Here is a 26,094-nt window from a genome sequence, read left to right as displayed (position 1 = left end):
ACTGGATACTGAATATTTGACATTTACACAGACACATTCTTGTCAACTGCCATTTTTTGGGCGACATTAAGTGGTTTCTACTCTCAAATGCCATTTGCCCATGAATTTTCTATTGTGCTTGTCCTCTGTGTTGTCCATCCTAGTTAGCTCTGGGCAAGGGACAGGGCACACCCCTGGACTGGTCACCCGGGCACATGTAAAGAAACGACCATTCACACTCACACCTATGGCCAATATAGAGTTATAGAGTATTTAACGTCAAACTGCAGAAATCCAAACTGTTTCTGAAACTACTTTCCACTCAAAATAAATGCATTATGATAATTGTACTATAAAGTTTAAAGACATCGGCAAGCTAACAAAACTGTTTGGAAAATGTAGCTGTGAGATAGGCTACATTTTTGTTATACTTTGCAAAACACAATGGTTTACTTTACCAAATGCCTCCTTTGGTAAAAAAGTCAAGGCACTTGCATGGCTAAAGAAAACAGCAACATTGATTTCATCCTTAAAATAACCATACTTGAATAAGAATAACCAACGAGACTAGGTTGTAGAATCTTTGTTATCTGGTGGTGAGTTTAACTGAGTTGTCAGACGGAGATGAAGTGTGTTGTGATGACCTATGATCACACCCTCTTGACAATCCCTTGACCTTTAGAGGGCAAGTGTTAAAACAGTCACAGACTATAGCCACTGAGAAGTACAACAATAAAAAAAGACTACGTAAGTATCAGAGGCAGTCATTATTGTCATCAAGTGATTTTGTATTTATAATGGATGATTTTGTCACAAGTGCCACTTTTAATTCAGAGTGTTCATGTATCCATATGACTTAATCAGCACTTTTATCACAGCTCCAAATTCCATTTTGCCTCAGGACAGTTATAATTTACACATGTGCATGATTCTGTAATTTGATTCTGTAATTTGTATTTGTTTCTACAAACAATATATTTTATACCTACTGTGTGTGTTTTATTACTATTACACATTTTATTTGGCATTTCCTCTGTCATTTAAAACCTGTGACAAGCTACACACTGTGTTGGATTAAATGGAAATAAAAATATCTTGTCTTCAAGGTATATGATTTTGTCTTGCTGTTCAGATGGAATTTTACCACCCTACTGTGGCCTTTACATAAAAATAAAATAAAAATAATAATAAGCATATTTTCCTATTTTTATTCAGTAGGTAAGAGTATAAATGCATTCAAGTACACTCAAAATAAAATGCCTCACTGAAATTCATTGTTGGTTGAGTCATCTAGTCAGTCTTTATAGAAGCAAGTTAAGGTGGTGAAAAGCAAAGCCCCTCAGGCTAAAGCCTCTTGACCTGTGGAATGACTGCAGGGAGGTGATGGCAGCTTGGGTCTGATAGAGGCCAATTGCCCAGGCCTTAAGGCACATCCTGCACACATGCTTTTGGCAACACTAACCTCAACAAAGCAACAAATACCACACACCAAAGATCACACACTCAACAGACGCGTTTCTATAAGCAGGAGAAGAATGAATAAGCTTTTCAATTCTTTAAGCAGTGGAGGTGGGTGGGGCTGCTGTGCACCTTACCAGATTGGTGGTTGCTGACTGATGACAGAAAATACAGCTCAATTTGAGCATGCATACCAAAACCGAAAATAAATTAGAATGGCAGTTCAGAGTGAGGTAAAATAATATTTTGATCATCATACAACATATGTTAAGTTGAACATGAGAAATGTAGGTTACTGTTATTTTCTTTTAATTTCTTTCTTTCTTTGAATCACTGACAAAAAAGTAATGGGATGAAACCTTACAAAATGTTAGTAAACAAAACATATTTGTTTATTTGGGGTGCGTGGTAATTTTTGCATTGTATTGTGTCAGTAATACTATATTCATTTGCAAATATTGGCCAGAATCACAATTTAACATTTAGATTTTATTAATTTGAAACTGAAAAGGAAACATTTGTAATGCTGAACACATTGGGAAAAAAATGCAAACACATAGATTCTCTTCAAGGTGCCACTGATCTGATTATGTGTTTCATGTCTGTGTTCTCCATTCACACTGTCATGCTTCATGTTTTCATCCAATCACATAACTGTTATTCTCCCTTTATTAATGTTGGTCTGCCTAGATTAAATATTCAATCAAGCCTTGTGATCCTTATACAATCCTTGTGTGTGTGTGAGAGACAGAGAGAGTTTGTACATTGATGTGTAATGGTGTGTAAATATATTTATGGCTCAGGGTCACAGTGGCATTAACCTGACCCAGACTGTGCCTCTCAGGGGATCGTCAGGGCTGCTGATTGTTCTGTGTTGCACTCACCTATTGCGGGCCCATATAAACAGTGTGTTTCAACGTATGTGATTTTTTGACAGGGCGCTTGGTTTTAAAGGAGTTTGTAGTGAACTTGGAGGATATTAAGGTTATCATTACTAATGACAGTATTATCTATAGAAACAATCAAGTTGTGTGAGATTAGTACACATTTTACTCTGCAAGTGAGCTCAAGCTTGTTATTAGGCCTTTGGCTCAGCTCGCTCAGTCAGACATATGCCAAAGGCCGACATATTATTCGAGTTTTAAACCTCTAATTGGTAGCGTTTAAAAGGCATTTAAGAGTGCCCTTTCTTTGCCACTTTTCTCATTCCCCATTTAATGTATTGTGTCAAAGTCTATTACCTCACTTGGACGTTTTTGTCCCTTAAAGAGCGCGTGCATGAGAGGGGGTGAGAAACAGGGAGAGCGAGAGTGGGGGGTTGGGGGGGAAAATAAGAAAAAAAAAAAAAAACACCATCAGCTGAGGTTTGCCAGGTCGATAAAGCTTTTAGATTTGGAGATGTTTTCAGGGGAGCCCATTTCCTGCGGCTAAGAGTTGTTAATGGAGCTTAAGGAATTATCTTATGACTCTCTCTGTTTCAGTTTGTTTGGGCCTTGGAAACCCCCCCTTCTTTCAATATGCTACTGTCAAAGCTACTTAATGAAAAGTAACGCGCCGCTGATTACAGTTTTATATGGTCTCTATGTAAAAGGGGCCTGTTAATTTACCATCACGCTCCCTCTGTGTGTTCATATTTGACACGGCTGAATGATTTAGCGCTACACTCCCTCTCCTTTTTTCTATCCACCTCTCTCTTATTCAGTCAATTAAAAAGGGCCACATTGCAGGTCTAATAAAATGTACCTTCATGCTAAATTAATCAAACATTGTGGCAGGGTTGTCTTATCAGGCAACCATTGCTTCCTATAATAATTAATTAAGTACCAATTAACCCTGCATATCTGACACATCTGAGGTTATTTTCTTGTCATAAATCAACTTTCTTCTGAAATGCTGTGTTCTATCTTTTATAAAAGTGAATAAATTCATTACCGCTGCTCTAATAAAATAAATCCCACTTTGCTTCCTTGCAGGAAAAAAGGGGGCTCAATCGTTGATGCTCCCCCCACCCCCATTAAAATTCATCTGGGAAGGCACGCCTCCCTCCCCTCCTTGCTCTTCTAGGACAGAGTCCCATGAGAGCTCCACTTTTGCCATTACTGTCAAGTACCCTTGACTTTTTTCCCTCTATTTGCCCTTTTATCTACAACAACTAATTCGAGTTCCTTTGCCCTTTTCACTTTTAGACAACGTGAGTGCCTCCCTTTCACTTTCTTCCCGCACATTCAGACCTTTGTTTCCTGGATGTTGTCTGATGGAAATTGAGGAGCCAGTGTCAAAAGTGAAAACTGCAAATTATCTCATTGGAGCTTCTTTTCTGAACCCATTAATGGACGCATGGCGAATAACTTAGCAGTTTGACAGCTGCATCATGGACAAGGTTGAGAATGGGGAATATTGGAGAGAGAGCTGAGAGGGGAAATCAATGGGGTGCCATGAAATATGTCCACCTACATCCCAATTACAGCCTGTTTAGATGGAATTAATGAGGCAGAGCTCAGATATTTGCCTGTCTTGAGGTCTTGCTTCTAAAATGAGATGTTTTGAGTTAGTCTGTTGTTCTTAATTCTGCTTTGCTATTAAAATGATAAAGCTAAAATTTATTAATAATGATTAAAAAAAATCTATTTAGTCCCTCTTCCTGAGACAGCAACTCTTAAGGAACATCACAATCTCCCCTCGGAAGCATGTTTTTTTTTTTTTTATTGTCAGTGCACAATGTTGGAACTCATCCAACCTTTGAAGAGCTGTGCATTGGTTAGACTTTTTAAAAACGTGTCCAACTTTTGAACAGCTGTGCATTCGTGAGACTTTTTTTATTTAATAGTGATCCTCCAAATTATTTTAATTATATATGCATGCGTATAGGAACGAAAGTAAAATAAATAATAAATACTGTCCAAGATGTAAACATATTATACAATTCAACAACTTGTGCGCGTGCGTTGGAAAAAACAAAATCTGGATCAATTGGAATAGTTCACTTGTGTTAAAGAATGTACCAGCGAAAAGGCGACATATAGGTTCTATCCCAGTTGTTTTTGTCCTTTTTTTTTTTTTTTAAATAAATTATTTGTTTTGGTGTTATTATGAACAAAAGAGTTTGTTAATAGTTTTGAAACTCATGGCACTGTCTTTGGACGAGTCCTGTTCATGGTGTAGGACCCCTGGACTCTTCTCTGCTTCCAAGATGGATCCTTTGGTGGTGCTGCTGCTCCAGGATACAGTGGTGTTGGTCAGGGCTTGACTCAAAGTGCTGTGCCTGAACAAGGGATCATGGAAGACCCCATCCACCCAGTTTCTCAGTGTGGTGACGGGCGAGTCCTGCCTGCGGTCCAGGCCTGAGGTGGGTGAGGTAGCGACTGATGGTGGGCTGAGGGAAGAGGAGGGGGGTACTTGACACCTCAGCATACAAGAAGGGTAATCAGTCTGGACCAATGAGGTCGCCGTCTGGGCCAAAGACCAAATTCGAGGTTTGCCGTCTAATATGTGGTGCTGGGGCTGTTGGTTGTAACAAGCCTTTGGCTGCACTCTACTCTCTGCCTGGAACTCCTCTTGATTTGTTTTTAGGCAACTTTTACTCAAGTCTTCTTCCCCCCCGAGTGCAGCCGGGCCAGACATTTTTAGAGACACATCTTTGATGAGATGCTCAGTGGGACAGTCGCCTGTCGTTGTCATGTGAGGGTTCATGTGGTATCTGTGCTTCAACTCACACTCCGAACTCTCTGACTCCAGAGTGTCAAAATCTTCCAGGTCGCTCAGCTGGAGATCTTTATTGGATTGACCTCGACTATCTGGGAAAAAGAGAAAGCAGGCGGTCAGTGCATGAAGGATGGCAACACCGGATCTGATTACAGCATCAGCCACTCTTCAGTCCATTCAGAATGTTAGAAGTTCAGTGATAGTACTGACATCAGAGCTGATAAAAGGCATTTTCCTCTCCTTGCAAATGAAAAGAAGTTTGTTTTATTCAGCATATAAAACTGCCATTAATTGTGCTGATCAGTGTTAAAAAATATCCATCAATTATCACAATTGTAAATGTAGTTTCCTTTATAAAGCAAATGGAAAATATTAAAACCCTTCCTGTGTACTTATTTCAATTTTAAGATGACATGAAAATTGCTTAACAAAGCTCAGTCAGTTTTGCATTTAATCAAATTTGCATCCCCTGATCCATTTGAATCAACTGAATATATTAAATAAAAAAAAAATACAGTAACATCCAGCTGAATATATCAAACTTGAACTTGATATTGCGTGGTCTGTAAAAATATGTTTTAATAATATTTATAATGTATTAAATTTCACTTGTTAAAAATATAAGTAAATGACTTTTTCAAAGACTATTTTTATTCGTGTTTGTGGTATTCCAATCATACTTATATTTAAATTTGCTATAAAACGTTACATAATGACACTACATTACAGATGTGCAGTTCTTTTTGTCTTCATACGCTCCAAATAATAAAATCTGAAAATCTTTAACACATCAAAGACACTCGACGAAAGACCCCTGTTATATTTTGCTGAAACATTTTGAAAAAGTGACGCTGTGGTGACACTGACCATTTTCATTACTTTCACTTTTTATCTGCTCCTCCTGAGAACAGTCGTCATCCTCGTCATATCGTTTCTCCTCTGAGCCCTTGTTTCTGGGCGGCCATGTCATCTTGTTCTCTTTCTTCAGCCTCCTCCTGGCGTTGGCAAACCAGGTGGACACCTGTGTCAGGGTCATCTTGGTGATGATGGCCAGCATGATCTTTTCACCTTTGGTGGGATAAGGGTTCTTCCTGTGTTCCTGCAGCCATGCTTTCAGAGTGCTAGTTGTCTCACGAGTGGCGTTCTTGCGCCTAGGACCTCCATCCATGGAACCATATCTGCTTGGGAGAACAACACACCCGCAATGAGCTCATATGCGATATATTTGACTGCCCAAACTTTTTTCCCTGGTGGACTTAAGGTTAAAAGCAATCATCTACAGTTTGCTCTTGAAATATGACTCTGAACATAGTCTGCTTTTTTAATTTGCCAGACAAAACAAAAATTGCCCATCAAACCACATCAAACACGCATCTTCATCACTTCTTGAAAGTAAACATTCAATTCACGTACACAAAAGACCGATGTATTGTTGAGATAATTTCAAAATCTAGTTTTGTCAGCCTCCCTAGTCCCACAAACATATCCGTACATTTAAAATGCACAATGTTGATCGTCAGTCAGTAGAGAGCTCTTAACGTCCTCTCGAGGGAGCCTTTTATGAGGCCTTATTGCTTTGAATAGTTTAGTAAGGGTCAAGCACTGCTAAGGGAATCGCAAGGAGAACTATGCACCTTTCCTCGCTGCATTTGGTTCTCTAGGAAATAAAATAGACTGTAAAATTGCTTTATGGGCTGTGATGATGAGCCCTCAGGTAAAAGACAGACAGATAAAGTGGAAGTGTTGTCGGGCCCCTTGTTCATCTGTGTGCCAGATTGTCTGCCTTTCCTCACACACTGCAAGCCTTTTATTGCAAGTTAGTTTACATTGACTGTAGTGTGATTTTAAGCCAGACACGCCCTTTAGGCGATTGTTTTTTTACATGTAATGCATAAGAAAATACTAAACAAGGGAAACATTTGTGTTAACTGCCACACTGATTATAAGATATAAGAAAAGACAGGAAGTGTTTACTTCCAGGTGTTACTTTTCATCACCTCACAATCTTCAGTTCTGTTCAATATGACCCATTATTCTCATCTAGAGCCTAAAACAGGGCATAACTCCCCATTGTAAACAAACAAAAATCGTTAAGTTTTGAAACTGTAATTTCTAAACTTTTTGTGTAGTTTTTCCAACAAAATGAAATACTGCTGCATACCTTCAAAATAATTCATAATAAAAATATAAAAATGATAGTAAACAGCTCTTAGGCACTTCTGAAACAAGCAAACAAACACATTAATTTGAAAATTTTGTCAGACTATAAAAAAAAAATACCTGTCATACTGATACTGTCCCAAGGTCGGATCGTAGGGGTAGTAGGCCGTCGCTTGGGTTATACCTGCATGTGCAGAGGCTGTGGCATCTTTTGTATCAAATGTACCCTGTAACCAGTAAACAAAAATAATGCTCAACTTGAAATCAGGAATATTCATGTTGACTTAGTTACACACTTGAGAATGATTTAGTTTAATTTATTCCACCAATAATGATTAAGCCACAATGTTTCACTGTAGCTGTGGAAAGTGGGAATTGTTCAATAATTATTTAATTAGGAACTTGTGGTTTCTGAACATTGAGTTAAAAATAGAGTAGCTTTTTATAGCAACACATTAAAATATAGAAACAACAAATAAAAACTCTAAATTTTTTTATAATAAAACATTAAAACATTTTAAATAAGCATATTAATATCAATACATTTTGTATGATGTAAGACAGGATGTTGCATTCCTATTTTGTCTGTCCGACTTTATCCAAACACTGCACCTTTATAAATTCCCACTTATTTTCTTTATTTTTCCTGTGACATTCTCAAATTGCCTGATTTGCCCCTGCATGTCACTCTGAATCCTATACATAAGTGAACATAAACGGATTAATTTGAGTTGTTGCTGAATAGATTAAAAGCATTTAAAAAGTGAAAATAATCTGTGAATCAATGTCTATTTCCATTACTGCGTTTCCTAAATGTCACTTCGGAATGTGATAAAATGCAACATGAGCACAGCATGCATGCAGACAGAACCAGTTTTGTTAAACAGAGAGGTGCGACTGCAGGGTCCATTAATCAGTGCCAAAAAAAAAAAAAAAAAAAAAAAAACGCTCACCAGCGAGTAGAAAGCGGAGGCGTCCGTTCCATATGTAACATAGTTGCCATATCCTTGCGTGCCCGTGTAGGGACTCCCGTACATGCCCAGTGCGGCCGCCGAGCTGAGCTCATGTCTGGCGGTCGCCAGCAGTCGGCTCTCATACACGGGGCAGTAAACGGGCGTCTGCCCGGACGCAGCCACTCCGGAGTCGGCGATGGATCTGCCGGTAGACTCGCAGCATGTGGTCAGAGAGTTGCTTGTCATTAGGAACTGCACGAATTAGAGAAAAAGAACGAGATCATTTGAAAATAAAATCACTTATCGTGCAAGAAAGTTTCAGCCAATGCATGAGAAGCTGGAACGGAACAGAACGGACTTTTTTAATTGAATATTGTGTTACTTAAATGCACACTAACGAATCTTCGAAATAATAATAACAATAAAACAACATTCTTTAAAAGACGTTGAGTAATGTTGAAAACCTGATAACATGCGCGTTAACACAAAAAGACGCATTTTTTCCTGCAAATTGATGGAGCGCACATGCGTTAAAACATAATGTCTGTCAATGACATGCAGACAAAATAAAAAATAGCAGTTTGCACATGAATGTGGCTTATTAAGAAGTTGTCACGTGCGTAATGCGCAAATACAGTCTATTTATCCGTTCAAATTTATTCAGAGTATACTGGAGGTTTCATTTTCCGCTTCCCTCGATTTTCTACCTTTGCAGGTGTCAAGTTAGAGTAAAGAAATATCCTTTCCCATCTCCGACACGTGTCTTTCATTTTTTATCAAAGTGCGCAAAACACCAAACTCAGATCGATGAGATAGCCCATCGCAGACGTTTCAGTCAAAATCATTTATACAATTAAACAAGTTAAAATAACTTACTTGCGGAGCAGACGAATAAGGATATCCAAATTGTGGATATGACATGGTAGAGAGGTCCCCCAATATCCAGAAATAAAGCGAGACTGAAGGTCTCCACTCTCACGCAGGCTGCTGCTGCTGCTGCTGCTGCTTGACTGTACCAATTGATTGCACAAGCTTCTTGGATGCTTATAGGGCGAAGCACAGTAGCATGTTTAATTTGTGTAAAATGCCCCCCCACTCGAACACCTTTCAAAGAAAATAAATAAATAAAATACAGAAAACCAGAAAGCTGCTGCGTATTTTTTTAATGAAAAATATATATCAACCAAATATATAAAAATAAATATCTATCGTTTTCAAGAATGACAACTTTGTTGTCCCATATGTATTTTTGCGTTGTAAAAAGTTGTACAAAAGACGTCAGCAGCGGATGCAGGTTGTTTTAAGAGGCAGTAGCTATGACGTCACAAGTTTGTCACTCTAAAAATGATCCGTCCTAACTTTATTATTAATTTTCATTGTGGGGACGAGGGCAATGAAAAAAATATTGTTTGCAAAAGTGAACAAAGTGAAATTAAAACAATAAATTGCCCAATCAATTGCCAGAGCATGCACATGCGTTTAGTGTGAGAAGTCATTTGTTAGAATTGCTAAACACATGCAAATAAAGTAAAAACTATCTATCTATCTATCTATCTATCTATCTATCTATCTATCTATCTATCTATCTATCTATCTATCTATCTATCTATCTATCTATCTATCTATCGATCGATCGATCGATCGATCGATCGATCGATCGATCGATCGATCGATCTATCTATCTATCTATCGATCGATCGATCTATCTATCTATCTATCTATCTATCTATCTATCTATCTATCTATCTATCTATCTATCTATCTATCTATCTATCACAATATTGTCATCGCCAAACTGGTTAGCACCCAAAAAGTCAAGCTCTTTCCCTTGAGTTCATGCACTGTGCCTGCTTGGAGAGTCCCGGGTTGAGACATGTGAAAGGCCCCCGGGGTCACTCCTCAAATTAATGATGATGTACTCCCCCCCTCCTCCACCCGCCCCCCACCTCTCCTTCTCCACTGCTCTCCAGCTGGATCTCTGCCTACCGGTGACAGCTCGATTGAGGGTGATTGATGACTATCTAGGGGACCGAGGCCAACATACTAATAATATGATGCTGGCACCTCGCAATAATTGCTGGCTCTCATTTACAGATGAAAACGGTAATAAAGCGCTATTGAGACAAAGTATTCTGGTATTTGACTGAGGTAATTTAAGCGTTGTGTTTTCATTTTTTACTCGTTACGTTTCTTTGGAAGCTTTGGAGTGAGGGAGAATGGCCTGTATAAAATGTGTGCACTCTCATTTATTCGGACAAATTGAATTATGTGGGGAGAGTACCTCAAAGCAAATGGTCACATTAAGACTGTGAACGGGAAGGGGCAGGAGGGTCAAATGGGATCAGGCAACGCTTTTTAATTTACATTAGGCCACCTTGCCCGAACAACCATGAACCGTTCAACCACACACGCACGCACGCACGCACGCACGCACGCACACACACGCACGCACGCACGCACGCACGCACGCACACACACGCACGCACGCACGCGCACACTCGCACGCACACACACACACACACAATCTTTCCTTGCGAGCAATCATTGTCAAGATGTTGATTTTTCAGGATTGTGCGAGTACTCACGCATGATGTCAGAATCACCCAATGTGGTCAGATCAACACAGAAAGCAACCGATCAAGGACCTTTGCTCTTGTATATGTATGGAATTAGTCTGGAGACAGAAAACATGTTGGACACCCTGACAATACACCATCGTTACAGACCACACACCCTGCTTGTTGTATAGGGCCTACCTTTTGATTATCCATAGCCTTACCCAGTGTTATCGGGTGCCTGTAATGAAATATTTAGGCACACGAGTATATGCTTTTAGACAGAAAATGAAGGCGACAGCAGGAGTTCAAGCTTGTTTAGCGTTTAAAGATTAAAAGAGATGCTTCTTTTTTTTTCTTTGACAGATGTGGGGAAAGAGGGAAGCTCCATGTTCGGACAGATGCAGGCATAATGTGAGAGTCCATTAAAGAGGAACTAAGCTGACTGCATTTCCTTCTGTTTTGATATTAATACTCGTTCTTATCTAAGAATACATTTAAAATATATAAATTTTATTTTTAAACCATCATCTCTATTTTTAAAATATGCAATATATTTAAAAAATACTAGTCAATCTCAATTTGTTCAAGATATGAAATCATTTTTCCAAACGTAATTAAAAATAATTATTCTCTTCCAGGGTATGTCCATCTATCCATTTTCCTCTGCTTCTCTGGGGTTGGGTCATGCAGCAGTTATAACAGGAGAGTCGAGACTTGTCACTCCCCAACTACTTCGTCCACCTCTTCCAGGGGTGTCATGAGACATTCCCAGGCCAGCCGAGAGACATAGGGCTCTATTTCCGTGCACAGTAAAAGTAAACCTGTCTGGAGTGGATTTTGGTATTTCTGCAGACGCACAAAGCTTAAAAATTTAGATTTTGCGCCATTGTGGGTGTGAACAAAGCCGAAGGCGGCTTCTGTGCATGAGAGGCGCAGTTCTTGACATGGTGGAAAAAGGAATTGATTATATTGAGTCCATCCATGCAGGAGGTCGAAGCATTCAAAGTACATTACTTTTAATAAGGATCTTCAAGCAGACCACCACGGGCGGCAAGTGTACACTTGGGTACCGCCTTCCACCCTGATCATTTGTGTCCATGTGTGACCACGCTATTACTCTGCCAAGGCCAGGGTGGTGATTTTAAAAATATAATGACAATAATAACAATGTGCGCAATCAACTGATTTCTACAATGATTCAGACCGTTGATGCACGGCTTTGTTATATTTATAATTACAGTGATGACATCCACCACACGTGTGTGGACTGTCATGTAATAACGGTAAACCGTTACCACTATAAAAACTTTATTGACTGTAGAGTTAATGTTTTAAGTGGCATCTTTGCAAGTCTTTAACCCTGCATGTTTGAACATGTTAACCATTGTAATATTAATACGGAAAGCAATAAAAGTGTGTTGAAACAGACTCTTAACTTTATTGATGAATGAGGAATGCGCAATAAAAGTCTTGTTATATGTCTGACACATTCACTTTGAGCTACTGCCTCCCACCTTCCATACGTACCACAGCTCTAAACCTGAGCTAAGTGTTTACTAATTGTGTATTTACTCTAATTTTGCCAAGATGCAACCTCCAAGTTCTTGACATCTTATCTTTTAGTTAGACCTACATATTCCGCTTTGATTTTTTTTTTTTTTCCCATTTGACACAAACCCTGGAGTACTATAACCGGAATAATAAGCTCCCTTGCACTTTTAAGTAAACTTGCTAATTTGCATCTGTACAACTAAACTCCTATTAAAGAAAGTTCCCCGGCTACGTTGTAATCATGAAGGTGTCACTTCCTTGATAATCTGGCGTTGATTAATGAGCCACCATGAGGAGGTAAGCGCATGATTGCGTCTATGTGCGTGTACACATTGGCTGGGGAGGGTGAGGTGTATTTTTTTAAGGGGGGAAGGTGGATATAGAATTGAAGCGGGATGATCAAGAAGGTGATACACTCATCTTTCCAAATTTCATTCATGCCATTTTAGGATAATTTGAATAGGTACAGATGTAAGATAACCCCAATGCATTATAGTACGAAATCATTCTAATACTAGTATGTACCTGATTTTACATTACAAATATGTAGCTGGAATTTTTATAAGTCATGTGGATTAACACTATTATACAAGTGTAACCCATCAGTCCATTTTGACACACTGGATGTAGCAACAGGGAGCCGTCACAAACAAGAGGAAGAAGAATATCCAATAATCTATTTTCAATTGGTGGTTCTTTTCAGGGTCGTGCTGTAAACGAATTCATAGCAGATGACTTTGGGGCAAGAAAGTACACTCTGGACTGGTGGCTAGTCTTCTCCGCAAAGTTTCAAATCTTGCATTTTGCTATTGTTTTTCCCGGTTACAATAAAATGATCATTGAGACGTTTTCGTTCGAAAATGGTCTAAGTGAATTATCGATTTTGGACGAAAGCAGAAACCTTGAAAGCAAGCATTTTGTGGGCTAATTATTGTGAAAGTCTGGTCTCTCTTGCAACCAGTTGCATACAGTGTCACACTGCCGTGGACACCCACGATGTATGTTGGTCATCCACGAAAGCCCTGGCGGGACACTGACTTAAGCGGAAGTGGCCTGGGGGAAAATGAGCTCAAAATTCTCTTGCCACGGCAACTGACCATTGACCCGGGCCAAGAATCCTGCCTGACCACTAAGGATTGCCTTTCCAGCAGCCATGGAATTGTGTGCATGACTCAAAAGGAGCCACAGGGCTCACACTTAGTAGATATGTGTGTTTACTCGCTTCTAAAATGGTCACTCGATGAGCACACAATCACACATTGATGGCGATGGCGGAACCATTGTTTTCCGTGTTTCACTGCGATTCCGTTTATCTTACGACTACACCACTAAAAGATAACGACTTGACAAATAGATCAAATTAATTGAACGAGTAAAGACAGATCACGGTGGAATGTTAGAGTATATTAAGTTCGCTAACTGACAAAAAAAATATTTCATAAAAATACCGTTTGCTCACGTACTATGAAATCAACCTCAAAAGTTAAATTCAAAAGTAATGGTTTTGCATTTTGTGGATTCTGGTTGTTTTGGTGTAACCTTACCAAAGACCTTTTGGTCCCACCTTGAAGTAGAGGTTTCCTGTTCTACTGTATTTAATTTAAATGCTCCAACGAACCAATATCTTATGGTCCACTGTTTCAGGTTCTGTTTTTGGCATCAACAACACAGAAAGTCCAACTGACCTCAATAGATATGGACAGCTGCACAGACGGACTCGCTTAGTGACAAGAAGCCCCAAGCTGCTCTGAGGCTTTCCAATAGTGACCGTGTTCTCCTTCCATAGCCATAGAAATAAGGTGCAAACATTGTCTCTCTCACACACTAACACTGAAACACGCGCACACACACACACACGCGCACAAACACACACATAAGCGCACGCACGCACGTGCACACACACACACACACACACACACACACACACACACACACACACACACACACACACACACACACACACACGCACACACTGCTTATCCAGCAAAACATTAGACTGTCCACAGTCCTGTCTACTCGTGGAGTCCAAATGGAATATTGATCTCCAACAATCTTCTCAATGTATTTCCTATTTCTTCCCTTGAACAACACAATGATTTTTTTTTTTCCATTTCTCCTCGTTGGGCCCTAAAGCCCTAATGGTTTTTGCATGAGTAGAATAGTGTTGCAGCATCCTCCAGGCAGTATGTTTAGAATGGTGACTATGGTCTCTTGCTGAAGATTCAATGTGCTGATCATTATTTTTAGTTGGGAAATTGTGCAAAGTAGTCAACATTTTCAGCTTTGTTTTCTAACTGAGGCACTTTTAAAGCTTTATATAAAAAAAACAATGTCCTTTTAATTTGTTCACCCTGAGATAATCGGGGTCATTCAGGTCTATTAGCTTTTTATACCAATATGATGCTTCCAACACGTGTTGGAACAATTATAAGATCAGTGTAAGACATTGATTATTCTGGGAGAAAAAAGTCCAACACATGAAGTTTCAAGTTAATATCCATTATACCTTCTCCTTTTTTTTAACCCAGCTGTGATAGTCTGGCACAACGCATTCATCTGTCTGCCTGTCGATCTTCAGTCCCCTCTCTTTCTCACTGTTCTGCCTCTTCATCCACTCTAAGAGGTTTAACATGTCCAAGTTCGCTCACTCATCCATAATTGATCAACACAACGGGAGCATCTCCTCTGCACTTAGTTAACTAGCTATCTTCAGGTGTTGCCCTAGCAACTGGCCAGAACATAAAACACGGAGAGGATCTGTATGTAGCACTAAAATTGTAGAACCAATGTGTCTTGTAAATCTTAGCGTTGGGTCCTTGTTCCTTGGACATCTTCTTGGATTCCACATGTAGAGGCACACCCAATGTACAATACATGACAAGAGTGACAACGATCAAAAATCTTGTAACCCAGTGTGACATAAAAGAGGGATGATTCCTTCTTTCAAGTATTGCATATGTGGCATTTTGTTTTAGGGTTTTCCCTCTTAGCGGTTTCATGTAGCCTGGTAGTTTGCACATCATCTGAGGACACAGGGACACGCAGTCTCGAAGGCACATTCAAATCTTCTCACTTCCAGATTTGTGGTTAGAGGCGGTGGTCTTATAGGTTTTAAGGTTTTTTTATGGGTTCCTTTGCACAAATTAATCATAAAAAAGGTCACAGTAAGCATTATGTGATGTAAAACTCAACCATAGATATCATTTTAAAAAAAAGAAGCAGATAAACAACTATGTGCAAATCAAATACCTTTTTTGATTGGAAATAAAAATGTAATTCTACTGAATCAAACCCAATCGAATGCCATTGTCTTTTGATCCCATGCCAAAATATTGTTTTTTATGTTCATTATTTTATCATCTTGGTCCATGATCTAAATCAGCAGCATGCCATTTTTGAAGAGATTGCTGTTGGTCAGAGATTCCTGCCATTTTGAATGTCATTTTCTCATTAATATTCAAATAAATCAATACTTATAGATAAGCTCTGACTTGGGCTCTATTCTCTTAATGTGAAGAAAAGAGCGGAAAGTTGTAGGAAAGTGGAGGCTGTAATAAAAATATGCATCACTCCAACTTTTTTTGTGTTCTCACGTGTTTCAGTTTGAAAGGGATTTGATCAAGTTCTTGAGAAATTTGTAGGAAATGTAAGCAGGTTGCAGCAAGTGAAAGTTATTTTACCTTCAGGACAAATTTCCCAACCAGACTCATATACATAGTCGGTCTTATTTAACTTTTTGCTCTTTCCATCGCAATAATTATTTAGAAAGGTGTGCATCAATTGTCTTGCAAAATCTTGTCTACCATTCCATTTACACATATATAAAGACACATTTACATTCATAATGACATACATCAAGCTGTGTAGAACTCCAGTTATGAAGTTATAATTCACTATGGGCATATGTGCATACATGTAAAAAGACATTTTATTCTTTGCTGATTTTTAGCTGATAAATATTCACCTTATTTTTCACCCTGCATGCTTTTCTTTAGATGAACTGAAAACATTGTGGATGGTCAGACAAAAAGGACATGCCAATCATCTTTCTGCCTGAATGTGTCTAATTCTGTGTGTACGTGTGCACGTGTCACAGCCTCAGACCATCATGTTGGACACTGGAGTGACACTGATCGTGGTGTGATGCGTACATACTCTGGGGGCCAGGTGGTCGCTCTCTCTGTCATGACCAACCCAGAGTCCCTTGACACATGCGACCAGCACCAGCGCATTGAATCTCCTTTGCATTTCAAATTTGGAAGAAGTCACAATGCAGGTTGCACATGTTGTTTCTACAAGTACTTTCACTTTACAAATATGTATGTTGTTAGTGGTTACAATTCAAACAATGTGACAAATACTATTATAGATAGACATGTCAAGTGAATGTTTGCCTGAGAATAAATTCGCCAGTATATTTTCATAGATCTAGAAAAATGGCTATCAAAGACACAAGAGGGCAGCTTTTGAAGAACCCTAAAGATAAAGTCAAAATATTTCACTGTAGTACTTGGTCATAACTCTCAATAAACATAAGGGAATACTTTCTTTTATATTTCTGAGTGTCTTTTTAAGAGACCTAAAAAGAGACCTATATGACCTAAATATAATATGAAATAGTTATTAACACTTAGGAGTTACAATTTGAGCCACTTGTATAATTTCCCATTTTATGAGTCATTGCCCGAATTTATAAAAAAATAATTAATGGAGAAAGATCAGTTGTGACCCGATTTTCCATCCTTTTTTACAATCTCCCTATCCCTTCTGCTTGCTGATGCATATGGATATTATAAAGTCATGATCGCCTTTTCAATATTCACCTACATAATAGAGTTAGTACATGAGGCAGAGCCGTGTTACGGGGCAGAGAATGTGTTATATGCAGTGATTATCTTCCTGAGGACGACACAGCCGAGGCAGGCACTTACAATTACTTATTCATAATGCATCCACTGAAACACAAATGCACTTTATTGTCTCATTCTGCATCTTATTTTACCCATAAACCAGAAAATGGGTTGGTTTTCTAATGAAAGAGGCATGTTAATATCAAGGCAGATAAGGGCTGGCATGTGCAGATGGGAGCACCGTGTGGAAACTCAATCACAAGTTCCTTCAATCACTCTAAACCTGAACAAGAGGGAATGGGTGCATTTGAATATTTCCCCCTACCTGAAAGTATTAAAACTATACAAATTTAATACCTACTTAACATGTAGTTGCTTTTTGTGCCTCTTACTTTTGCAGTTCTGCATAAAAAACAGGGAGGTAATGCGAGAGTGACTCTGGCAGGTATGGACATGACATGGTTTTCCAACCAAGCATGTCTGCAAGATTCTCTGGGTTTAATGGTTGCTTGAACTTCTTTATCCCGGAAATTTGAGTAGCTCTTTCTTTTTTTTTCTGTTATATTCCCAGTGCTCTGCATTCGTTACAAACAAACAAAGTAGTTTGCAGTTGATGATATATGTGTGTATGTACTGCATTTACTCATAAAAAGTATTTCAATATAAACAAAAATGGAAAACATAATCCATTAGGATAAGTATATATTTTTTGAATGAATTTCTCAAAATTTGTGGACTTGAGTTAGCTTCATTGCTCGTATCTGAAGAAACGGCTTGTCGGAAAGTCGGCTGATTTGTATCTCATGGCACGACTGTGATTCCAAAGTATTTATGTAGTTAAACAAAAACGAGTAACCCACGGCCTGCAGATTTGACTCTGATGAGCTGATCTGAGGCTTTGTTAGTTAAGAAAGCTCTAAGAGCTCTCTGCGAATGGAAAATCAGGGTTACAACGGAGTGATGTACTAGGCATTAATAGATCAGCCTGGGTCTTGGATGCCACACAAATGCATGGACCAACACTGATACAACACTGATAATGGATGAAAATAAAATTAACCATTATACAATATCCCCACATAAAGTACCCAAAGAAATTTCATCAGTGGCTGTGGCAAGGTCCCTGCAAACACAACATTGTACCCCAGTGGTCAAAGCACATAAAAATGAAGAGGGAAAAAAAGAGGCAATGTTAATTCTGTAAAGGAGTAGGGAGAAGAGGAAGACATTTCACCCATCCACATTCCTTTATTTTCCACTCCAATGATCACATTAGAATATTTTGAAAGGGGTGCCTCTGTTTGCCTTATCATGCATTATTCGGAGGCATTACCTGGGATTTAACACCGCAATAAAGATGCCTTGGAAGTCTATCTCGCTTTCTCACACAGATGCACAACAGTAATAATATTCATACACAACCAACCCTCAAGAAGTGCTTTCTCTGTGCATGTTAGGATGAGAGATTTATCAACTTTGAATGACACTGAGTCATTTTTTCTAAAACGCAAGAACAACTTATCGAGGCAGTGAATAAGAGTGATATAATTTAGAATGTGAATACCCAGAGTGGTGTATAATCCTATTACTGTAGATGAAATAAGCAAACAGTGAAGAAAAGACTATTGATGATTTAGGCTGAAATCATGTGAGGATATTTACGTATCTTGATTTTTGTGCAGACGGTAAGACAATTTGTTGGCAGACAGTTGGAGTAATGTAAGGCCTGCTTGGACCATGTCTAAATAACGATTTTGTGAAATTTCATCGATACACAGGGAGAATGAGTCAAACCTTCTGAATTATTGTTTTAAACATTCTTCTTGTTATTATTACTAATTATATTATTATTATTGTTTTTAAATCATCCCACTGGTTGGCACAAGATGTCCCTCTGCCATATGCTAACGGTGGCAAAACTAAATGGAATAAAAGGAGCGGCTTTGATTGCTGGTGAATGTGTTTACTCCCACAATGGCGCAAACCTTAATTACTCAAAATGTGCCGGCTTGCATGCTTCTTTGTGCGAGGTCTAACACACATCCATGTAGACTTATATCAGACGCCTGCATGTGACTTCCTGAAGTTAAGTTGTAAAGAGTTACATTTTTTTTAAACAATAATTTATGTGCAGTGTAGAACTGTAATTATAGTGACATGCATTATGTAATAGTTGACCATATGAAGTTCCATTCTATCTGCGTTACATGAATTCATTTGCCAAACAGAAACAGGACCTTATCTCAAACTTACACAGCAGCGTTTGATAAGTTAATGTAAAGTGTCACATTTATTCTCCAATCATAACGGTATTTCATTACACAGTGTCACCAACTTGTGTATTTGCAAAAAATGATAAAAGGGTACAAAGCCCTGCTAAAGCAAACCTGCAAATACTGTATAATAAATTAAATGTTCGATTGAATTGTTTTGCCTCATGGATTTTTTACAAAATACACATCACTCAACCTGAGTCGCCTCAGTGAGCTCAGCTCTGTCACTCAAAAGTTCTAATTTGTCACTGAAATTTCTGAGTCTTTATTCAATGTGGAAGGCTGCACGGTGGGGCACTGGTTAGCATTTCCGCCTCACGGTTAGTTTGTGTGGAGTTTGCATGTTCTCCCTGAGCCCGCGTGTGTTTTCTCCGGGCACTCCGGTTTCCTCCCACATCCCAAAAACATGCTTGGTAGGCTAATTGAGCACTCCAAATTGCCCCTAGATGTGAGTGCGAGTGTGGATGGTTGTTTGTCTCTGCCTGCCCTGCGATTGGCTGGCAATCGGTTCAGGGTGTCCTCCGCCTACTGCCCGATAACTGCTGGGATAGGTTCCAGCACGCCTCCACCCGTTGGGGGCAAAGCGGTATAGCAAATGGATGGATAGATATTCAGTGTGGACCTTTATTATATCTGGATTTTATTTCTTGTGTATTTTGCTGTTGGGAGCGGCTGGAGTGCCTGCCCTCTGTCTGAAATTGAACAAATATGTAAATCTTTTGTGAGCTGCCTATTTGTGGTGTGCAAGATTGGTGATGAAGTGCTCCCTGAACCACTGCAAACAAGAAAAGCTGCTTTATGACTGTGGAAAATGTCTCCTTGAAGACACCACTACATCTGTTATTTTAATGACCTTTATCATAGTGTAGTCACCCCTCCCCCATACTAAATCAGTAAATAGTAGGACATATACAGCATCAGGATTTTGGAACATGTGCAAACTGATTTCACTAAAGCTATATAGAGGGATGCCCCAGCACTAAAATATGCAGTTTGATACTGAAAACAATTGATGCACATGAAAATGTAATCTTGTTCGTGGAGAAAAATAAGAAAAAAGCAAGAATTGTCTCCAATTCAGCTGATTTGTGTCATTTGTATGCTTTTTATTTGGCTCTAGACAAGTTTTTCATCATTTTCTTGTCTTTCCCTCAAGTTTTCTCTCTCTGTCTCCATCTTTCCCGACCTTTTGCTTCATTGCTCTCCCTCCGTGCCTGCCTCTTTTCTACCGCACTACCCACTTTTCCTTTCGAAGGCCAAGGATTCCTACAGCCCCACTGAGAGAAGTGTGTGAAAATGGACAATGCAGGTCCCCTGGTGTGCCCACCCCCGGCACAGAGTGTGAGAAGAGGGCCTTGCATTTGATGCCTGACTGACCGAATCTTCTGCCAGATAGCCGGGCCTTTTTATTCCCAGCGGCACTGTGAGAGCACGGCCAGAAGTGGTGCGGAAGGAGAGGGGAAGGCGCAGTAATTGTATCAAGGTCTGTAGAGATTCCCCACCCACCTACCCTGGGCCCCCCTTTCTCCCCGCCTAAGCCACCCCTCCACTGCTTCTCAGTTAAAAGGAAAAAGGTCCCTGGGTAGCAAGAAGCAACTTCTCTCCAGAATCACCAAAAAACAGTGTGCAGTCATATATGAATAACATTCAATTTATCACATGAAAGCCCATATTGAATACAACACCTTGCACTGTCCCCAATTCCATCTATTTTTCAACACCTTTGATAGAAAAAAAAACAATAAATAAACAGAGTTGTACTTCCAAAATTACTTTTGGATTGTATACTGTCATGGAAACACATTCTGTAAAGTTACGCTGTGTCACAAATGCCCATTATAAGAAAATAGATGACATGCTCTTTTGCTGTGAATAGCAAAATATATGGTGGTTGCAATCCAATTTCTATTAGGATTATTTATTTATTATTTAAAAAAGGAAAACTAATTTTCAAAGCAGCATAATAAACTACAAATAAACAATAACAAACTGCACTAAGTAATTTTTGATCATGTGACTGAAACAGAAATCATAATGGTTTGTCTCGTCTTTGTCTGAACGTAAAATCCTGTGCTTATCTTTAAAAAAAATACATATATATTTATTATTTCACCAGGTAATAAACTTGATTAATGTGTGTGTAAAATCCTATCAAGGGATCTAGAAATAGACCACTTAACCTCTATTAGAGAATTTTGTTTTGTTTCAATTTCGTTCAGTGAACGATATGCAAATATGCTAGTCTACCGTACGTCTAATAGCTACTTTACTAAGTTCTAAGTAAACATCTATTCTCATTCAACTTCACAACATAATCAGCTATAGGGGATCTCAACTCTGGTTGACGAAGATGCTTCAGTGGCCATTTGAGGATTTTATGAGAACTCCCAGTACATTTCAAAGGTCCGTGCTCAGCGCTTCACATTTTCTACATCCCTTCCAATTCATTACCCCCCTCCCCACATGTATTATTCTGCCTGCTACACATCCCCTGTGGTCTCTCGAGGCCGATTTATTGGTAGAAGCATTTTGACTCTGTTTACCTTTTAAAAGCTGGCATTTAAAGGTCAATATTTTGTCTCAACTTCAGTCTTCAATATCTTGGCATGATCACTCTGCTTTGACGAGCAGTGCAACGTCATTATTATTGGTGACAAATTTAGAAAAATATGATCTGTTAATCTATTCAAGCAAGGTATTCTAAAAAAAAAAATACAGGACCATATTTAGCCTTTGAAATTTGAATGAGTTTTTCTGAATTTTGCCAATTGTGTTGATGGTCTAGGACTCTAGGATATTGGTCAACTCATTAGCAAATGGCCAATTTAAGACATTATTGTTAAAAGACATGCTATTGATTTTATAAATGACTGCAGTTTCAATACGTTGTGCATCAAGATATATGTTTGACATTTGTTTTGAAGGCTAATCCATCATTAAAATGTGCGAACTACCCATGGTCTGAGTATGTTCTATTTTTTTTTCATCGTACACACACAAATTGAAGTACAATGACATTGTTAAATCATACATTTGTACCTCAAACGTGCGCATGCATGGATCTTGTCTGGACGTTATTACCCATCCGTTTTAAGCGCTGCTTATCCCATTCATGGTCATGTTGGAGCCTCTTCCTGCTGACTTTGGGCAAAAGGCAAACGACATCATGAACTGGTGACCAGTCAGTAATAGGGCACCTGGGGAGAGAGACAAACATTCATTCTGTCACAAAGTGGGTATTGTACGCAGGGTGCCTGGACCGAAGTCCGATAAATGTACCATCACATCATCAGAGACATGCATGGCATCATCAGTCTGAATCCAAAGACATCCAGTTCACACGTAAGAAAAATCCTGGTAGTAAAGTTATTATCCGTCCGTCCATCCGTCCAGCCAACCATCGTATATTTATTATTATTATTTTGACATTGCACTTTTATTTGCATTAATTTGCAATGTAATATATAAAGCGCACGACAGAGCAGTCACATTAGCTCCCATATAGGAGAATAAACATATGCATATTTCAGATAGATTCGTATCACGTTCGGTGGGGTTTTCTTAAGAGGGCATCTATGACGATCACTGTAATGAAACACAAGTTCAGAGAGGCATTGACTCATATACACTCACATACACACACAGTAATGGGTTGTGAACATCACGGTGTTGCACAGCCAAGACAGAGACATACGTAAATCTTATTGTACAATAGACAGGTGTGGTAATCCAGAGAGACATTTAAAGGCCCCTCACAGCAACTTTAATTCACTTCAATTGTCATTGTAAAGTAACAGTAGCTCAGTACAGTTAACAGCCGTCAAGAGACCTAACCTGTTATTAGGTATATATTGCAGGTGTCAAACTTTCATTATGAAAATGTAATTCATCAAGATCATAATGATACAATACAATTCCTCTAAAACTATATATTGAACGCAAACAAAGACTTTCATCATAGATTTCAAGTAGTTGTTGTGTAATTTATGTGTCTTTGGAAAAGGATTTGGGAGAGTGGTGCTCAAAAAAGGCAACCGTTTGCCAATAATTGATATCACTGTCAGCGTCAAAGCACGTCTGATGGGAGGGCATTCGGTCACACACCCTCACCATAAAATTTTCAGGTGAGTTTGAGTCACAGAAGCCAGCGCTCAACAGTGTAAGAGCCAAGAGCAGCGTGGGGGAAGGGTCAAGAGGGTCACTCCATCTGAACAGCACGGTAGATTTATAGTTCTTCTAATGTCATCAAAATGCTTCCAGATATGCATCAGCAACATCCAATAAATCAAATCAGCATTTTAGATCTTTATAACACCATCAAAAAAGATGACAAATGTAGAGCAAAGGGCGTGTATGGGGACATTTGAAAAGATGTGACCCAAGGGCAAGCTTACATTGGGTAGCTCATTTTGGCAGGAGTGTACAAATAAAAGGGCAAAATTACATCAAGCCTTTGGGCTGTTGACACTGAAAGGGCAATATTTCTAGCCACCTTGTCTCTAATTACGATCTGGGTTTTTACCTGTGTCATACGCTTTGATGACAGGCAAACGGCACGCAGAAAAATATCTCACACATGCATATAAATACTATATTCATCGACATAAAGTATCCCTATTCAATTTTCGGTTAATCGTGGGATTTTATGGGGAGTTGGATATTGCAGCATAGTCACGTAAATGGTGTTTTTGATGTATGGGGTGGGGGGGAATTTGGAGGTTCCGTTTTTGGCTTATTACCCAACAATCAAAGTCAAAATAAACAAAAACTTGGACAACAAATGGAAAAAAATTGTTTCTAGAGTTTTGAATTACTAGAGTCAAGTTGACCTCAAGGATAGAACTTGATTGTACATTTGAATGCATTAGTAGGGTTAAAAAAATATCCTTTTGAAGATCTTGCCATGTTGCCATACTTTTGAACCATAATAATGTTTGGAAGTTAAAAACTCAAGGTTTTAGGTCTTAACCATAGTGCTTATTGATCATTCCATTGACAGAGCAGTCTCTTCAAAAACTTTAGCCCTTATAATGCATTTTGGAGATCTATAATATGATTGACAGGAAGGAATGTTGGTACGCTCTGTTACATTTGTCCAAGCAGGTCCTGGTTGCATCAGTCACACCTGGTGATCGCCTAAGGCTTACCAGTCTGCAATTTCATGGCTCAAAAGTACAATCTCTCATTCTGTCAACATACACTCCTGATGGAGGTACGCTCATTTATACCTGCATGCTTTCTACTATTTTGGGGCAAAATACACAACTTAACAAATTCATTGTAACACTTGTCATAAAGAATGGCACAAGAAAGGGTCGAGGGAATTACAGATCAACTGCACTACCTAAATTTCAGCCAGCTCACTGGGCTTGTATGAGAAGTCGGAAATGATTATAATATTCAATAAAATATTTGGTTGTATCTTCAAGAATGCAAATAATTATAATTTGACATTTTAATCAACATTTTTAAACAGTCCGTTTGAACTTTTATTTATGACAACAATGAGCAATAATAAAATAATTATTTCTAACATCTAACTTTTGTTTCTGAAAAAAAAAAAAAAAAAGCTTGCGCATATGCTGTATTAACAAGCACAAACGACATTACAATAGTTATTTTAGGAAATTGTTGGAATTTGTGAATGCGCACACTGTGTTGGGGTCTTATTAAATGTACTAAACACTGCGTACTGGAATAAAACATCATCTTAATTCCTCCAGACCATTTATGTCAGTTATTCTTAAAAGATGGGGGGGGTCATGTAATGCTGATAAGAGTGAGATTGATTACAGTTGGGAATCATTTTACTCCCACTGGTGACATATTTTCAGGGATGGTGGTCCTCCAAATGCTGTGAATCATATTACTACAGGGTAAGAATGCACCCTCAATTCTCTGTTCAATGCACCTGATGTATAGTAATGGCAACACCTATATTTATAGACTTTACTGTGTTTCAAGCATCATGAACAAAACATAACTATGCATAGTTACTTCTGCCTTCATAATTCATACAAACAATGCTTTTACCGAGATGATATCGAAATAACCATAGGACACGCAAACATGGGGGTCATGGTTTTCCTATAATCAATACGCATTTAGTTAAAATTAAATTACATTTAAATCATGGTCGGTTAGAGTCAAGTTAAGATGTGTCAATAACCTTTAAAAGGAGAAGAAAAAAGTCAAGCAGATATATATATTGATGGTGGAAGAAAACAGAGCAACCATAATCTCCATATTCAAAGCATGAGCACACTTAAATGCATCTGGATGTCACATTGAACTCCAGCAGCTGTCTGTAACGTTGAGCCAGGGGCAAGTGCGGGCAAAGTTCAAAGGTTAGGCAAAGTGTGATGCTTTATTACTGCGGAAAAGTAATTTTCTATCAATCGATTTCAAATGATCATAAGCCTTGAGGGGGCATCAATGATTTAATGCAGTCTCATAACAAGCAATCGAAGAACATTTGGAAGGAAGTAAATCTGTTTCGATTAGTTTGAATTTGATCTGATGTTTTTGGTTTTATTGCCTTGTGAAATGGGAAATGTTAGTCCAAAAATAAAAAAAACCTAATTAATAGATGCAATTATTTTTTTTTTCT

At 38.7% G+C, this 26,094-nt stretch overlaps 1 protein-coding gene across 2 annotated transcripts; it reads right to left on the bottom strand.

Annotated features, from left to right (window-relative positions):
* Nucleotides 1-1,905: 1,905 nt before the first annotated feature.
* Nucleotides 1,906-9,628, bottom strand: irx4a (iroquois homeobox 4a). 2 transcript variants are annotated; one of them, XM_037274011.1, is made up of 5 exons: nt 9,129-9,628; nt 8,253-8,504; nt 7,420-7,526; nt 6,007-6,320; nt 1,906-5,231 (listed from the first exon to the last, which is right to left on the bottom strand). In XM_037274011.1, the coding sequence occupies exons 1-5, from the start codon at nt 9,171-9,173 to the stop codon at nt 4,525-4,527; spliced, it is 1,425 nt and encodes a 474-aa protein (XP_037129906.1). In that variant the 5' UTR covers nt 9,174-9,628; the 3' UTR covers nt 1,906-4,524. The 2 variants fall into 2 exon arrangements, with proteins under 2 accessions (XP_037129906.1, XP_037129908.1); XM_037274013.1 differs by having other exon boundaries at nt 6,007-6,317; nt 9,129-9,622.
* Nucleotides 9,629-26,094: the final 16,466 nt, after the last annotated feature.

Source organism: Syngnathus acus, chromosome 16, assembly GCF_901709675.1.
Source record: "Syngnathus acus chromosome 16, fSynAcu1.2, whole genome shotgun sequence".
NCBI lineage: Eukaryota > Metazoa > Chordata > Actinopteri > Syngnathiformes > Syngnathidae > Syngnathus > Syngnathus acus.
The sequence above is the reverse complement of the archived record's forward strand: the minus strand, read 5'-3'. Positions and strand labels throughout refer to the sequence as shown.

Coding starts and splice junctions, on each gene's coding strand:
- irx4a (XM_037274011.1), bottom strand. CDS start 9,173: ATGTCATATCCACAATTTGGATATCCTTATTCGTCTGCTCCGCAA. Junction 6,321..7,419: donor GGACAGTATCAGTATGACAG/GTATTTTTTTTT, acceptor TGTTCTCCCAAG/CAGATATGGTTCCATGGATG. Junction 5,232..6,006: donor AAGTGAAAGTAATGAAAATG/GTCAGTGTCACC, acceptor TCTTTTTCCCAG/ATAGTCGAGGTCAATCCAAT.